Here is a 16,274-nt window from a genome sequence, read left to right as displayed (position 1 = left end):
TCTCACTAGGATGTCCTAACAGAGCCAGGAGGAAGGCAGGCATTATCATCACTGACTGAGATCCATGCTTTATTGTTTCCTGACTCCAAGGCCCAAATTCTTGTCTCTACATCTGGTTATTTCTTCAATAGATATCTTGGTGCCAATTGAAACATTTCAGGCCTGGTTTTCTGCCTGGTGCTGACGGTTCTAGCCTGCTTTTTAAAAAATCTGCCACCCTGAGCTGTAATTCTTGTAGCCGCACCTGGGAATCATTAGGTAGGCAAACTCCTGGGCTCAGCCAGGCAGCAGAAACTCTGGCAGGAGGCTGGGGTATCTCTGTGTAAAGCCCTCCAGGGCTCCAGAGGATCCTGACGCTTTGGAGATGGGTTCGGGGGCTGGAGGGAAGGAAGGAGAGAGGGAGGGAGGGAGGGAGGGAGGGAAAGAGAGAGGCAAAAAGAGAAGAGAGAGACTCACACATGGAGAGAAGGAGTAGATGAATGAAAACTGCGCAAGTTCAAATTTTGGTGTCCATAAATAAAGTTTTTTTTTTCCTTTCTTTTTTTTTTTTTTTTTTTTTTGGCACACAGCCAAGCTCATCTGTTTATGTATTGTCTGTGGCTGCCTTTGCGATGCAGTGGAAAAGCCGAGTCGAGTCTCTGTGGCAGAGCTCAAAGCCTAAAATATTTACTATTTGGCTTTTCAAAGAAAAAGTCTGCCAATCCCTGATCTAGAGAGAGAAAGGCATGTAAATTGACAATTACTGGTGTGTGGCAGAAAAGGGGGAATATTGGCAAACAGAGGAGGAAGGTCTTAGGTTCGCCTGGGAAAGCCCCAGTGGCTGATAGTAGGTAATAACTCGTGGGCTTAGTCTTGACATGTGAGTCTCAGGTGTCAGGTAGACGGCAAGGCAGCATGTCCTGGACCTGGGGAAATATAAAGAGGTTAAGATGGATGTGAAATCAAGCTTTACTTGGGAATAGCTCTGTGGGAGGATACAGGTGCCATAGCGGTTTATAGGACCATTCAAGGAGATTGAGGCAAGGGTAATTTCTAAAGGCAAAAGAGGGAGGAGGATGACAGAATGTGTCCCAAGACAATACTGTTTGTCGGCAACAAGCAAAACAATGACGACCTCAGTCTGAGGGTGAATGGACAGTCACTGAGCAGACGTACTTGGAGAGGTACCACTTGTGTAAGATTGCAGATGACTTTATACATTTGCATTTTTATATTTTAGATCATGTCTCACTGTCTAACCTTGGCTTGCCTAGGACCCCCAATGTAGATGAGGTTAGCCTCAAACTCACAGAGATCCATCTGCTTCTACCACCCAAGTGCTGGGATTAAAGGCTTGTGCCACCATGCCTGGAGGCTTCAGGCTTTTGTGGAAGGTTGTGGCGTATGTGTGTGTGTGTGTGTGTGTGTGTGTGTGTGTGTGTGTGTGTGTGTGTGTGAGAGAGAGAGAGAGAGAGAGAGAGAGAGAGAGAGAGAGAGAGAGAGGTGGGGGGAGAGTGTGATGGGGGAGGAGAATTATTATCAGGCCATCATGACTGAGAATACTTCCTTCATAATCTCTTGGTTTTGTATCTTTGATGGGGTTGATGACCCAAGTGATTCCACTTTGATTTTCCACTTTCAACACACATAGAGGTGCAGGGACATCCTGGGATATTCTCAGGGCTGCAGGGATACAGAATGGAGTTATGTGCAGGTAGGGTCAGATCAAGGACAGATGAGAGCTGAGGCTCTAGATATCTTGACACACCTAAGCCTGGTAGGTCTTACAAATCCCAGAAACCAGATCAGCTCCTGGGCTCTCTGCTGAGGGCATTGGGAGCAATGGGTGAGTCGGAAGTGGGGCAGTGACAGCATCTAATTCGAGTTGTAGAAAGATCCTTCTGGCAACTCACTGGAGAACACACTGACAAAAGGAAGAGGGGAGCAGGTAGTTAGGAGGCTGTTATTCCAGCAAGAGACTAGAATCCCGATAGTAAGCAAGCATGAGGGAGAGAAAGGCATGCATAGGGGTTGGGGATTTAGCTCAGTGGTAGAGCGCTTGCCTAGCAAGCACAAGGCCCTGGGTTCGGTCCTCAGCTCCAAAAAGAAAAAAAAAAGAAAGAAAAAGAAAAAGAAAAAAAAAGAAAGGCATGCACAGTCAGGAGAATCAGCTGGTGGCATTGTCAGAACTTGGGAATGGTTATGGGCAAGGAGCTCTCAGATGTCCCATTGCATGGCCAGGAGTGATTACGGTGCCACTGGGTTTATTTGCGTTGCCCGAGGTGCATCTCCAGGATCTGGGCCACGATGACACACACTAGGTGCTCAATAAGTACAGGCAGAATGAATGCACAAATGAATAAATGGATGAATGAGAGTGGGTAGAGGAGGAGGACCAGGCAGGGAGAAGATGAGGTCAGACGTGAGTATAGATCATGAGCCATGCAACTTCCAGCATGTGGGTCAGGGCAGTAACCTGGGCTGCAGGCTGCTGCTGTGTGAGGACAGGCATCTCCCAGGAATGGCTGGATCCATGGTGAGGCTGTGCTAGGCTTCTGAGAGTACAGTGAAAAGCCAGGGAGAACAGTTGGAGAGGAAGAGGGCCAGGACAGGGGGCAGGGCTTTCTGTCTGCCAGCTGAAGACTGGGCAGTGGATGATCTTGGTGAGGGAAGGACACCTCTAAAGGCCAAGGGTACAGAGCAGGAGGGTACAGAGTGAAGGTGGGCCTCATCCTGGAGCAGGTTGTAAGAGTGGGAGGCATCAGACTCTCCATGTGGACAGTGTACATTATTCTCTCTTTCTGTCCTTGTGATGGACACCTGAGAAGTTGACAGGAGGGAGGGAAGTCTTATCCGGTTCATGATCTCAGAGGTGTCAGCCTGTGGTCTGCTGGTCCCATTGCCGTAGGCCTGCCGTGGAAGTAAATTATGGTGTTGGGATTGGGTGGCCGAAGAAAGTTGCATGCCTGATGGTGGCCAGGAACCAGAGCAAGCCAGAGGGAAGCTTCCTCGAACTAAGCCTTACCTAAGTCCATTTAGCTATGAACTCATCAATGGATCAACCCCATTGACGAAGTTAGCACCCACCTCCCAGTGGCACCACCAACTGGCGGCCAGGCTTACAGCACATGTGCTGGTAGGGTACACTTCATATCTGAACTATAGCAGACAGTAAGTCATCCCAGTGATGACAGTGAATTCTAAAGGAAAGAAACTGCAGCTCAGAGACTTAAGTCCTCTGTTTTAGCTAGGGTTCCTATTGCTGGGATGAGCTACCATTACCAAAAGCAAGTTGGGGAGGAAAGGATTTGCTTATCCTATACATCCGCTTCATAGTTCATCACTGAAGAAAGTCAGGACAGGAACTCAAACAGGACAGGAACTGGAGGCAGGAGCTGATGCAGAGGCCATGGAGGGGTGCTGCTTACTTGCTTGCTCACATGGCTTGCTCAGCCTGCTTTCTTACAGAACCCAGAACCACCAGCCCAGGGATGGCACCACCCACAATGGGGTTGGCCTTTCTCCATCCATCACTAATTAGGAAAATGCCCCGCAGCCAGCTCTGATGAAGGCATTTTCTCAATTGAGGTTCCCTTCTTTCAGATAACTCTAATTGTGTCTGATGGACATGAAATGAACCCCCACATCCTCAGGTAACATCGCAGGACAAATGGTGACAGGGATAGGAGACACACACTGAGAGTAGTTGGGTGGTGAACGCCACCAATTGGGTGACATTAGGGTGATGAGCTAAAAGGAAGCACCCCTAGAACAGGGAGGGCAAATCTCTAAATTGGGTCTGGACTTTTGGGGAGCTCATCAGACCAGCTATCAGGAGGCGAGGCACATAGCCAGTCTAGAGCTTGCCACCAGTTTAGGGTTACAAAGATCTGGGACCAAAGGGACACTTGGCCTCCTGTGAGAGGTGTGGTGTGTGTGTGTGTGTGTGTGTGTGTGTGTGTGTGTGTGTGTGTGTGTGTGTGTGTCAGGGGGATGGACTGTGGTGTCGACAAGTAATAGAGCTCTCAGGGAGGGGCAGTCATCTGGCTTCTATCCAAAGTGGAATGATAGTTTGGTGTCTGAGTGCAGAACAAAGGTTCCCCAGCAGGGGCTCCCTAGGTCTTCTCCCCTCTTCACCAGTTTGCTTCTGTGTTTCAGTGTTTCATCAAAATCACTGCTGCCTACGGCTCCACGAAAGATATCTCTGTCTACAGTGTGCTGGGCCTCCCTGCCTCCCAGATCTTCATTGTGGGCCGGCCCACCAAGAAGTACCAAACCCAGTGCCAGGTGTGTGAGGGCCAGGGGAAGGGGTGGGGGCAGCGCCTAATCATTCAGTTACCAGCCCATCCCTTTTACTTATTCATTCATCTCTATTGAGCAGTGCCTTGGGCCAGGCCCCCTGCTGGACGCATGGGAGAATCCAAGTAGTGGCAGATGTAATGGCATCTAGGGGAAGGGAAAAAGAACAATGACTGACTTGTATAGCGTAGCAAGTGCCATTCTGAATGACAGAATGATGGGGTTTTGGAGATGAGCCGCAAACTTATCGACTCTAGGGCAAAATTTGCTTTCTGGGAAGGGGGTGGCGTTGCGACTGGTTTCGGGGTCTCGGAGAAGCTGCAGACTCTCACGGAGGATGTTAGGGAAGTGGCGATGTCGGGTCGGGAGACAGGGTCAGGTACTAACCTAGCGCTCGTTCCCTTCACAGTTCCTGAGTGAAGGCTACGCAGCACACCTGGCGGCACTGGAGGCCAGCCACCGCTCTCGCCCTAAGAAGAACAACTCGCGCATGATCCTGCGCAAGGGCAGCTTTGGGCTGCACGCACAGCCGGAGTTTCTGCGCAAGCGCAACCACCTGCGCAGGACCATGTCGGTGCAGCAACCCGACCCACCGGCCACCAACCCCAAGCCCGAGCGGGCTCAGAGCCAGCCCGAGTCTGACAAGGACCACGAGCGGCCTCTGCCTGCTCTCAGCTGGGCGCGTGGGGCCCCCAAGTTCGAGTCGGTGCCCTGAAGGGTGGGCGGTGCTCGGTACAGTGGGCGCAGCTAGGCGGCCTGCAGGGATGGGAAGGGTTGCCTTCTCCGACACAGGCGTTTTCCTGCTTTTTCCCTCCCGTGTCTGTCCAGCAGTGTCCGACCAGAGCAGGGAGGGACCTTGCCCTGACATTGGGGAGCTCTCTGGGCTGCGATGGGGTGAAATCCGGGGTGTCTCAGTGAAGCCGCCGCCGCCTCCCCACTCCTGTGCCCACAAGCTGGAGTCAGGCGTAATGTGTGTGTGTGATCCTGGGGCCAAGCCTGCCTGTGCCAGTGTTTGGGTAAAGTTGACCATCTATTTGAGTGCTGAGGTTTCTGTAGCCTCCCTAGGCAGGCTCTAACATGAGAAGCCTCCCTCACTGGGCACTCGGCCAGGCAGGTGGCCGATTGCAGGTACAGTAACTGTCTGTAGAGGAGTAAGTGGCATTTATGCCTGCCCTCCTTGTGACATCCGGGGCACCACTTTGGGGCTGGCTGTCTTATGACACAGAGATATCAGTTTATGGGAGAAGATATTCCCTGGGTCCAATCTATGTATGTGGAGTTTGTCCACAACCCTGGGGACCGGGCCTGGTGCTGACTGTCTTGCAGCTGTCTTTTGTCTCCTTTCTTGTTCTCGGTATCCTTATTCTCCCGTGGCCCTTGAAGACAGACAGTCCTCTTCCCCGAGTCTTGCCTTGTGCAGCTGTGAACTCAGCCCCAACTTGGTCTGGCTGTGTGCCCTGGAGTCTGTAGCATACCTACTCTTTGGGCCCCGCCTTTTATTTCTGTAACTAGAGGCGGCTGAGATGGGTACTGGGTTTGACTCCTAGGCTGTCTAGCATTTCTGCTCTCTAGGGCTTTTCAGAGCACCCAGTGGGCCTCCTCCTCCTCCTCCCATCCCTCCCCATCCTGGGAGAGGGTTTCTGGGGATGGAGCTGAAAGGGAGTCCAACACTTCATAGGAAGGAAGCCGCTGCTTCATGGAGAACAAGCTGGTTTGTGTAACACAGAGGGAAACAGAAAGGCGACAACATGGCTGCCGTTCCCATAGCTCTGTTCAGGCTCACATTTCCCTTTAGGTTTCTGGAACGAACAGAGTTGAGATCTTGAGTTCCAGAGGTTCATGGAATATTGGCTCAAACCATTGTATTCTCTTCCTCTCCCTGGCCACTCAGTTTGGTTTGAGCCTAGAACCTTCTCTAGGGCAGGTAGACCCCCTTAGCGTGGTGGCGGAGGGGTGTCTCCTTGTGCCCCTGGCCTTGCCACAGGCCTCCCCTTGCTCCCTGGCCTGGGCTGATACCTGCTGCATGGCCTGGGTGTCTTGGGGCCCTCTGAGCTGCAACTGAGGCCAGGGCCAAATACCTGTGTACACTGCAGGCACATGTCAGCCCAGTGTTGCTTCTGCTCAATGTCTACCTCTTGCAGCTCCCATGCAGCCCGAGGTGGCTGCCGATGGGGGTGGCTGGCACCATGTTGTGAGTTGCCCAGCAACCTGGGTGCCTCACTGGGGCTGGAAGGGGGTGCGGTCTCCCAGTAGCCACCCTGCTCTCTCCACTCAAATGTGTTCTCCAGCCTGCCAGCTCCTGTTCCCTTTGCCAGCTCTCCACTGCACCATCAGCACTGCATTCAGCAAACTAAACTCAGCACTGCCAGGGGGCTGCAGAGCAGGCAAGAAGGCGTGGGAACAGCTTCTGCTTCCCCCTTCTATCCTGCCTCCTAGGAGTTCATACCTGCTCCCTGCCCCTCAAATCCTCCTTGCCTACCTTGCACCAGCCCATAGGGTATAGACACCTCAGTCCTTTTCCTTAAATGCTGTGGTTTGAGTTTGAGCAAACCTGATTGATTCTCTCACAGCCCTCCTCTCGGCAGGAGCCACCGAGTCTAACTTTCAAATAAATATTCAGCCCCTTCCTTTTCTGAGAACCCCAGGCTGAATGCATGTGCGAGTGGGGAACCCCCAGGGAGCCTGTAGCCTGTGACAGGGCTCTGTGTGGGCCGGAGCCGGCCAGAGGCCCCACCCCTCCTTTGCTTGGATGACCCCTTTTGTGAGATATCGCTGGCGTACAGACGTACATCTGGGTGTTGTGACCACCGCACTAGGAGCTCTGGCTGGTCTGTGAGGCATGCTTCCTGGCAACCACTCTGTGAGTGACTCCCACTAGTGCTTTTGTTCAGTTAAGTAAGAGACAAAAGGAACTGATTCCTAGTGTTCTCCCGGAGGAGGGCTCGTGTCTCCTCCAGGATCTGTGACCCTCCATCCAGCTGTTTTCTAGTTACCTCTAGCTCCTGGTGTGCCTGCAGTCCAGCTGCTGGAAACGTGTTCCTGCTTGACCAAAGCTCCCGTATCTGAGTGGCATGTTTGTTCTTCCCGTGTGGTGGCTGTCCTGACTTGGCTGAGGGATGCCTGCTAACTTCCTTTATCCCTTGTCCTGTTGTGTGTTGCTGGAGTTCGCTCTTCCGGCTTCACATCCCGTACCCCAAAGACCGACCCCTCCCTGAAGCACCACGAGATATTTTTTAAAGAGTAAATTATTTTCATGCATCCAGACAAACAGCCTTCCTGCCTGGGTGCTGGGCTACAACATATGTATCTGAACCCCGGTATCCCTGAGATTCCTGGGGTGCTCCTCTGAATGAGGGGAGGCTGTATCTAATGGTTTTTAAACTGTACTTTGCAACCCAGAGCTGTGTCCCGGAAGTGTCCTGCAGACAAAACATGGCACCTATTGAAGACTGGATCCTGCCAGACCGGTGCCCCCAAGTCTGGAGGAGGTGCCACTCTTGCAGGCTCAGATTCGGCTCAGGTGAAGCCCCACCTGGGAGGGGCACCCTGACTGTAGGAGCTTTGCAGTTGACCCCGCCTTAAACAACCAACTTCCCAGTGGAATTCCCAGGGTTCCATTCCAAGTGCTCTGGAAAAAAAAAAATCCCCTTTTCTTTTCTTCTGGGCTTGGGAGGAATTTCTTCTACACCCAAGTTAAACATTTAGTACAAGTATCAAGGCTCCGTTGAGTTCTGATCTTGTTGGGAAACTAACAGGAAGGTTGGGAAGAAAAAAAAAAATCAGAGTTTGACTCTACACTCTGGAAGAGATGGGGGACACCAGGAGCGGGAGGCCAGGAGGGTGGCTAGCGTGAGACATTCCCCCTCAGACTCAGACCCACTGTCCTTTTCTCTTTGTTTACTCAGTGGTGGCAGCCGGTCTGACCTTGTCTAAGGTCTGCCTGTCCCTGTGTGTAACTTCCAGTCCTCTCTGTGATGGATGGTTTGTGATAGAAAAGGCTTATTTTAGTCCTCATGGCTGCCTTGTACAAAATCCGTTAGAAAAGAAAATGTAAAATATCCGATTTCTAACAAGACAAAAAAACAAAACAAAACAAAAAACAGCATTATGGAGTTAAAAGATTTTTACATTTGGTCTTGATTTTGATGTGAGCTGTTTTTAACTCTGAAATGTCACTTAAATAAAAAAAAACCTTATTTGCCTTTAAGATGTGCTTTGTTTTGGGCTAAGGTGAAAAAGCTTTTCTTTTATTCTGGTTCCCTCTGAGTGAAGGACAGGAGTGGAGGGGGTAGGGGACACAAGAATGAGCTCCGAGTTGTCACTCAGTGCGGGGTCACGATATGTGTAGATATATATTAAAAAGTGCCAGGCATCAAAAGCGAGCTTTTATTATGAAAAAAAAAAAAACGATGTGATCTACAAAACTGACACACTGGTATCTTTTTAATAGAATGACATAGCAGATGTCTTAAATAATTTACCGAGAGTAGAAACTGCTTTGGAACAGCGTTCCCCACCGTGCCCCCTAAGGAGCTTATAAGTAGGTTCCAAGAGCTGAGACTTGCACACTCTGTAAACATCTCTCTTCCTGTGGGGTTCTGGTGGTGGGGAGCAGAAAGTGGGTCCTCCAGAATCTCTGGCCTGGGAATACAGGGGGAGGGTTCATGGGATGACTCCTGTGGGGTCTTGACCCTACTTTCAAGACTCAGAACTATCTAGCATCTTCTGGTACCTTCCTAATATGGACGGACAACTGTGAGGCTGGAGAGCTGGGAGAGTGTGCCTAAGTCCAAGAGTCCTCTGGGGGAACATGGGCAGTTCCCATCACCTCTTCAAGGGCTTCCTAAATCACTCTCAGGCTGTGGCCAGTGGTTACCAGTGGGCCCAGATATGGCTGAAGTAAAAGGGTTCTGAACCCCATGTTAGTCAGGTCTTTGTTAGCAGTGGCCTGGGGATGCTGAGAAATCCAGTGACGCCTCCAGGAAGTTCATGGGTTGGGTAGCATGGACATCCCGGTGGTTTGGTGGTTGGACAGAGCTGGCTTCCTGTAAGACAGAGGTTCCATCGTGCGTCTCCATATTCTCAAGGCAGTGCGTGTAGGATAGTATAGCTCCCCTCTGCAAATTGAGAGGCTGGGAGGTGGCTTTCAGTCATTTGAAATCACAGGGTGTTGACGTGAGCAATAAGGGTAGCAGCTTTGGTTGAGGGACCTGGACGACTCAGACACACTTCCTTCTCTGCTTTGTACCCACCCACCCTGTGGTTAATCCATTCATTTCTTTAGCGCTCCTGCAAGTGTGCGTGCAAACTTATATGTGGAAAAAGAAGGAGGAGGAGGAAGAGACAGAGAAAGGAGCAGGGTCCTTACCTGTAGGATGCTTGGTGTCCTCATTCACTGATAAGGGAGACGGTCATGTCACCACTAGGGGCAGAGAAGGAGGAGGGACTGATGACCTGGGATGCTTTATGTTCTGAAGGCACATACTATGTTCTGAAAGCACAGACTAGACAAGACCAGAACCTGTAGGAATGGTAGGAACATGGCCACGGGGGACAGACAGCCCAAGAACCCTTTGTGGCCATTATACAAGTGGGAAAACAGTTTCCAAGTTAGGGCAGATTCAGAGACAAGGCTCTGCCCCCAGATTGGAGTCTTGAACAGATAGACCAGGGACTCCATAGCAACCATGTTATGGGTAGACAGGGTATAGGGGAGCCATGGAAGGTATTGAAGGAAGGGGAGGTCTCTCAGGAAGCAGGGACCCAGCCATGTGTGAGGTTCAAGGTGATAGGAGAAGGTGGGAATCCAAGACCTGAATGATTCATAGTGCATCCTTCACCATCATCCCAGGGGGCTGACACACAGAGGACAGGGACTGGTCTTGGTCATGGGGCAGGTTGATATAGGAACCAGCACCCTCTCCAGAAATACATTGTGGCTCAAGGGGCCCTTGGTCATTTCACCCTGACCCCAGTATGTAGCTCACCTCTCTTCAGCCTTGATGGCTTTGTCCAGCTTTTGAGACAGCTTCTGAAGATGCTGGATTCCAGCTCCCACAGGCTCTAGGTCGCTGTCAGACTCACTGAACACAAGGAGATGTCACAGCAGGGATTATGAGAGCCCTGAGCAGGGCCCAGGTGACCCTGGGGGACTGGGAAAACCTCACTAGACCTTCACTTTGGGATGTGACATGCAGGCCCATGGGGCTGAACAATGGGCAGTTATTTTACAGTTAGGTGAGGGCTTGTGTCTGTGCCTTGGTCTTTCAGATGTCTCTCATCTCGGAGGGAGTGATACTCGCCTCCTACTCCTTTTACAGTTAGGGAAACTAGGGCTCAGAGAGACTTTTCCCCTTAGGTCCTCACTAGCTTTGGGGCAGACCTGGGCCAGAACAAGGATGAGGTGGATCAGGGTGTTCTCATCCCAGGTAGTACTGAGGAGACTCATGGGACAGAAAGGGAAATCATGCCGGGCTCATTAGACTACTTGCCTGGGAGAGCAGAGAGGATCTGTGGAGGAACAGGGGCTCCGGAGGGCAGCCTCCCTCCTTAGCCGCTGACGGCGATGAGCATGTGGACCCATCTGGCCAGAGAGGCGAGGAAGTCCTCCCCCTCTAGCGTCCCGGTTGGCTCTGCATAGCCGAGTGTTCTTTGGACTCAGACTGGGTGGTGGCGACCCTCTGTCTTTCTGGGCTCCTCGCTTCCTCCTCACTCTCACCTGGGTCTCCATCAGCCACTTGGTGCCGCTTTGACAGGACTCCTGGATCCTCTGTGATGGGTTCACGTGAGAAGGTTGGCACAGAGAGGACCAAGGTGGGCTACCAGCCTCCTGCCTTCCCTCCAACCCAGGGCCTGTCCGGCAAACAGTCTGCTGTGAGTAAGTAGCAGCGACATTAAGTCAAGAACGACAGTATGACTTCCTGTGAGATGGTTCTCTCCCGCAAGAACTTACAGAGACCCAGTGTAGGGACTCAGCATGTAGCAGTAAGACCACTCTACATCTGAGCCCTAAGGCAGGGACGAGCCCAGAGAGGGAGGAAGGCTCGGTTTTCTGGATACCAGCCATTTCTCATCCTACCCTGGTCTTACTCCTTCTCGTCCCTTCTCCATCCCAGACTAAACAGATACGTTAATGATGGGTCTGATCATAACACTTAATTGCTCTAAGCCCTTCTACGGCTCCCTACCATCTACAGGGCTGAGTCCCAGTCCTGGGATCTTTTACATGTGGCTAGATCAGACAGTTCTGCTAGATTGTTTTTGCCTTGGCAAACCAGAACCCAGAAGTTGGAGCAAGGCCCAAGATAAGTTTGATGAGTTGGGCGACCTTAGACAAGATGTCACATTTCATTGTTCTGAGCTATAGATGTTGAAAGCAATCTTAAGGCTCTTCCAAGTCAGAGCTAGGCTTTGGCAAGGAGACCTCTCTGTGGAGTTGTCAGAAGCCTCTGCTCTCTCTCTACACCATCAGGATGCCCAGCAAGATGCCAAGGAGGAGGGCCATTCCCCCTTCTCTCCTTAGAGGTCTGTTCATTCTCATAGTTTCTGTCCTCTCCGGGGGACACCTGCCCACATCTCCAGCTCCAGGTTTAAAGACCCACGCAGGCTCTACGTGATACCTTAGCAGGTACAGTGTCTTGCCACCAAACCCCACAACTCGTTTGATCTCCAGAACCCATAAGGTGGAAGGAGAATCTACTCCTGCACATTTTCCTCTGACCTCCAGACAAGTGCCACTGCATAAACGCTCCTCCCATAAATAAATCTTAAAAAATTAAAAAAAAAAGATATCTGCACAAACACCGCACACAAACACCACCCCTCAAATCTGCCTTCTGAACCGCTCGGGAAATCGCACCCTTCTGCAAGCCCAGCTCCTCTGGGTTTTCCTACCAAACAGCTGACAGCCAAGGTGTAATAGCGTGACCGGGAGAATTTAGACGGGCATCAGTCAGCACACGGGATCACCTCCCTCACTGTGCTGGCTGCTTAGTCCTGGGGCCTCTTCAGCATCCAGGCTGGATTCACACCACCCCCCTGGCTCTCTGCCTCCACGTACCTCCCCTTTCCTGAGTGATCTTGGAAGAGTCCCCTAATCTAGGAAGTCTTTATCCACTAAGCTTGACACTGGTATCTCTTTATAGACAGCCATTTCTTGCAATTTGCTGTCATAGGACATAGCATGTCACCCTGCATGGGAGCATCAATTTCTTCCATGACCTTAATCACTCACCGATTTGCTGGGAAACTATTATGTGCCAGAACGACTGGGGTTCTGGGAGAATGGCAAGAACCTAATCAAACCCCAAGACCCCATAAAGTCTATATTCCTGCAGCCTCCCTGAGGATAGAACCGTCAACACCAAGGATGTTTCTGTAAACAGACAGCCAGTGGCATCCTTGTTACCTGGGACATGGCACCCAAGGCGCTTTTGGCTGAGCGAGCTGCAGCCTGAAGACCTTGCTGCTCTGGCTCTGGAGTTTCCAGGCGTTTCCAGGAGGGGCCATTACCAAGGTTCAGGCTGACTGCTCTCAGTGGCAGCCTCCTTTGGAACTGTCTGCACAGGGAGCCCAAGGGACCGGTCTCCAGATGACCTCCAGCAGACCGGGTCACCTCCTTCTCTAGCTGCTCCTCCTTTAGGAGTGATCGTCTGCGCACGGAGGTCCTCATGCCCTGCCACTGAGACGCCATGTGCTTGGTCCAGTTTCCTCTGCCCGATAGATCCTGGGGAGGTCAAAAGATCACCAGAGAACTCCCTGGCCCCATTTCAAGGCTCCAGGGACCCTGGGAACCGGGGAAGAGATGAAGTGGAACCACTCATTGTAGGCCTTGTTGGGCAACTGTGGATGTCAAAGAGGTGACCATGGCGTCATGGTCTGCAACTGCTTCGGTTACAAGGCAGCAATTTGTTCATCTTTCCATCCCAGCCTATTCCCCATAGGCTAAACGGAGTGGCACACAGATCACGGAGCCTCGGCGCTTATGCAGGGCACCATCAGCAAGTTGTTTTGACAAAATTTCCTCTCCGGAGCCGACTTGGCTATCCAGCCAAAGCCTCGGATCTGAAGGGGCGTTTGCAACTCTCAGACCTTCCCTTTGTGTTGCAGGCCCTATCCACAGCCCCTGACCTGTTTCCCATTCCGAGCTTCCCGAGAGACCCCTTCCCCAGGCCCCTCAGTGTCCCCGCATGCTCACCTCCCTGCTTGATACCAGGACTCGAAAATCGACACCCTCTCCTAGCCCACCACAGCGGATTTGAAACTCCGCGCGGCCCCGCCCCGTCCTGGCACTTGCAGCCCATTGGCCCTATCGGCCCTCCACCGCCGCTGCCCCTGTATTTCGATTGGTTCTTTTCTCTCGTGACTGTAAATCCTGCTTTAGGATTGGCCTGGCCACGCCCACACATCGTTCGGGGACCCCCGCCTGGCTGGCGGCCGAGGGTCCAGATGGCCACCTGACCACCGTCGCCGCCCAGCCCCTCCACCCTTCTCCCTACATCCCGGCTGCTTGGTCCCCTGGTGGCCGTGCCTCTTCCATCGTACTCCTAGGCTGACTCCCTCCAGCCTGCTGCTCAGGGTGCTATGTAGGATGCTGCTGTTGCGGGGCGCAGGTCACTGCCACCCCGGGCACCCCTTTCAGCTCTTCACCCCGTCTAACTTTTCTCTCACGTCCAGTAGTTTTGTCACAACGATAGGCTGGGACTGCTGAGCTTTGCGTTCCCTGGGAAGTTTTGTTTCAAATTCCCCGCCTAATCCTCTTCCTTCCTGCGAGATGGCCCTGCCCCTGTCTGTTCCTCAAACAAACCACCCGGCTGGCGCCCAAGAAAGCACATCTCAAAGGAGGGGACAGACTGTAGATCAACTTCTCCACCCGTTAGGTCAGTTCCTCTGCCGGGCCTTGCTCCAGGCACCTTTCAATCTTTCTTTCCTGTAGTCTTCCAGCAAGCTAAAAAAACAAAACAAAAAACAAAGACGACGGAGACAAACAACAACAGCAACGCCTGGATCACTTTCTCCTATGCTTTTATTTTTATGGTTTTGACTTTTTAAAATATATTTTTATATTTAAATATGTCTCTGTGCATGTAAGTGCTTACGGAATGGGGTGGGGGCGACACAGAAGATGTCAGATCCTTTGGAGCTGGAGTTAGAGATGGTTGTGAGGCACCCCATGTGGGAAGAACCAAACTTAAGCCTCTCTGCAAGAACAGTAGAGCTTTTAGGGGACAAGCTATCCCTTCTGCCTCACCCCTTTTAAAAACAGTGCCTCTGTGTAGCTGGGAATGGACTCTAACTGGCCACGAGCTTGGCTCAGCCTCCCCAGTATTGAAATCAAGGGGCCCGGTGTGCCACCACAAAGGGGCTCTCGTACCTGGGCTTTGAAGAAACATTACTCTTCTCCCTCCTCTCTCCTTGCCTAAGCCTGGGGTGAGACTCCTCTTCAGGCTTCTTCCTGGTGTCAGGAAGTCTGACCCTCTCCTTAAACATCAGTGTTCGCCTCCCAACCCCCTGCGATAATGGTTGATTTGTATATAGCACTTTAAAGCACTCCCTGTTTCCGGTGAGCCCATTTTATCCCCGGTACTCTACAGCTCTATGAGGTAGCTGAGGTGTAGAGAGACTGACCACACACTTCACTCACTAACCGTAGCAGTGTGCAGGATCCAAACACCATATATGCAGGAGCAGGGTCTATGTGACCAGGGCTGACACCCTCACTGTTTCTCCTCAGACCTCACACCTTCCATAGCCTGGATCTCTCGCCTGACTCCTAAGCAAGGACTCTTCTGGGTCTCAACACTTCCTGCTGGCTACTTAAAGCCAACAGACCCAAGGTGAAGACACTCTGGTTCCCTGCTCCCCCAAAGTCTCCCTAATCCCACCAGTGGGAACTCGTGATTTATTAAACCATACTTTCTTCTTTCTTACACCCATGGGTCTCAAGTTCAGCGTGTGTGAAGAGGTGGGTATTTCCAGATCAAATCTCCAATAATCAGTCAGAGAACTGCACATTATCTAACCCCCAGACCCAGGCAATGAGCTGGCCAGTCAGAGCCTGTTTGTAGGCATTTGTCTTTGTGACAGTGTGTTTGTGTCTTTGTCTTATTTTTGCACAGGACATATTATATTTAAGGTCAGTTTTACACACACACAAACACACACACACACACACACACACACACACACAAATAAATTTCCTCTAATGGCTGTGACTGTGTGATGTGCTCGGAGAAGCTTTATTGCTATCGCCTTGGCTGAGGTTTGCAAGCCTTTGAGGTTTGCTCTTGCTTGCTTGATTACTTTGCCCACCAGCCTCTCTCTCCTCCATAGGACTGTTTACCAGGAATCACAAACACTTGCTTCTCAACCTGCTTGTGTTAGATCTTTTGTGTTTGTGATCCTAATTGGGAGATGCATGCAATGAATCAGAGGGAGGAAGAGAGAGTGGTTTCTATGAAGATGGAATTCAAAGTGTGGGTATGACTCAATGAAGACAAAACACTAGGAAATGAATCTCTCAAACAGCGCTTCCCCGCACTCAGCATCTGCCGCAGCGCCTGGCGTGTTGAGGCGTCCATAATAAGAGCTTATAATTTCTGAGTCCTTACCACGTGTCAGACACTCGGCTCAGAGCATCGACATTCTTGCTCCTCCGTTCTCACTGCGGCTCTAGGAAGTCAGATCTATTTTTAACCTCATTACTGATGACGACACTGGAGATTCAGACAGGCGAGGTCCTGGGTCTCTGACTCTGAGGCCTGTGTTCCTTCTTTGGGTCACGCATCCTTGCTAAGCATCTAGAGTGTGTGCATGCACGCGTGTGTGTAGAGAGAATTCTGAATGCTTTCAGCTCTCTACCCTCTTGCCACTTGGAGACCTAACTGGCGGACCAGGTTAATGAAGGGAAGTCTCCATGGCAACGAAAGAAGGCAGAAGAAGTATTTTCTTCTGAATGGGAAGCTGCTCTCTTCAGCCTTACATAGAGAGTGGCTGGG

General features: G+C 51.4%; 2 protein-coding genes across 6 annotated transcripts in view; one reads left to right on the top strand and one right to left on the bottom strand.

Annotated features, from left to right (window-relative positions):
- Pitpnm3 (PITPNM family member 3) overlaps positions 1-8,485 on the top strand; it is a 91,957-nt gene extending 83,472 nt beyond the window's left edge. For all 4 annotated transcript variants that reach the window (XM_039087319.2, XM_063270035.1, XM_039087320.2 and 1 more), the window contains 2 exons: positions 4,138-4,266; positions 4,688-8,485. In XM_039087319.2, coding sequence (XP_038943247.1) covers positions 4,138-4,266; positions 4,688-4,993 — 435 coding nt within the window. In that variant the 3' untranslated portion in view covers positions 4,994-8,485. The remainder of the gene's footprint in view (positions 1-4,137; positions 4,267-4,687) is intronic.
- Pimreg (PICALM interacting mitotic regulator) lies at positions 8,002-13,579 on the bottom strand. 2 transcript variants are annotated; one of them, XM_006246760.4, is made up of 6 exons: positions 13,475-13,579; positions 12,686-13,003; positions 10,770-11,047; positions 10,266-10,361; positions 9,647-9,700; positions 8,002-9,395 (listed from the first exon to the last, which is right to left on the bottom strand). In XM_006246760.4, the coding sequence occupies exons 2-5, from the start codon at positions 12,968-12,970 to the stop codon at positions 9,667-9,669; spliced, it is 693 nt and encodes a 230-aa protein (XP_006246822.1). In that variant the 5' UTR covers positions 12,971-13,003; positions 13,475-13,579; the 3' UTR covers positions 8,002-9,395; positions 9,647-9,666. The 2 variants fall into 2 exon arrangements, with proteins under 2 accessions (XP_006246822.1, NP_001107253.2); NM_001113781.2 differs by having other exon boundaries at positions 8,651-9,323; positions 13,475-13,492.
- Between the last annotated feature and the right edge of the window lie 2,695 nt (positions 13,580-16,274).

Source organism: Rattus norvegicus, chromosome 10 (assembly GCF_036323735.1).
Source record: "Rattus norvegicus strain BN/NHsdMcwi chromosome 10, GRCr8, whole genome shotgun sequence".
NCBI lineage: Eukaryota > Metazoa > Chordata > Mammalia > Rodentia > Muridae > Rattus > Rattus norvegicus.
This window is presented reverse-complemented; position numbering and strand designations above follow the sequence as displayed.

What these genes read in the sequence shown, in the direction of transcription:
- Pimreg (XM_006246760.4), bottom strand. Translation starts at nt 12,970, where the DNA reads ATGGCGTCTCAGTGGCAGGGCATGAGGACCTCCGTGCGCAGACGATCA. An exon ending in CCTTGGGTGCCATGTCCCAG is followed by an intron (nt 11,048 to 12,685) that starts GTAACAAGGATG and finishes AACCCATCACAG; the next exon opens with AGGATCCAGGAGTCCTGTCA. An exon ending in GATCCTCTCTGCTCTCCCAG is followed by an intron (nt 10,362 to 10,769) that starts GCAAGTAGTCTA and finishes CCTTGTGTTCAG; the next exon opens with TGAGTCTGACAGCGACCTAG.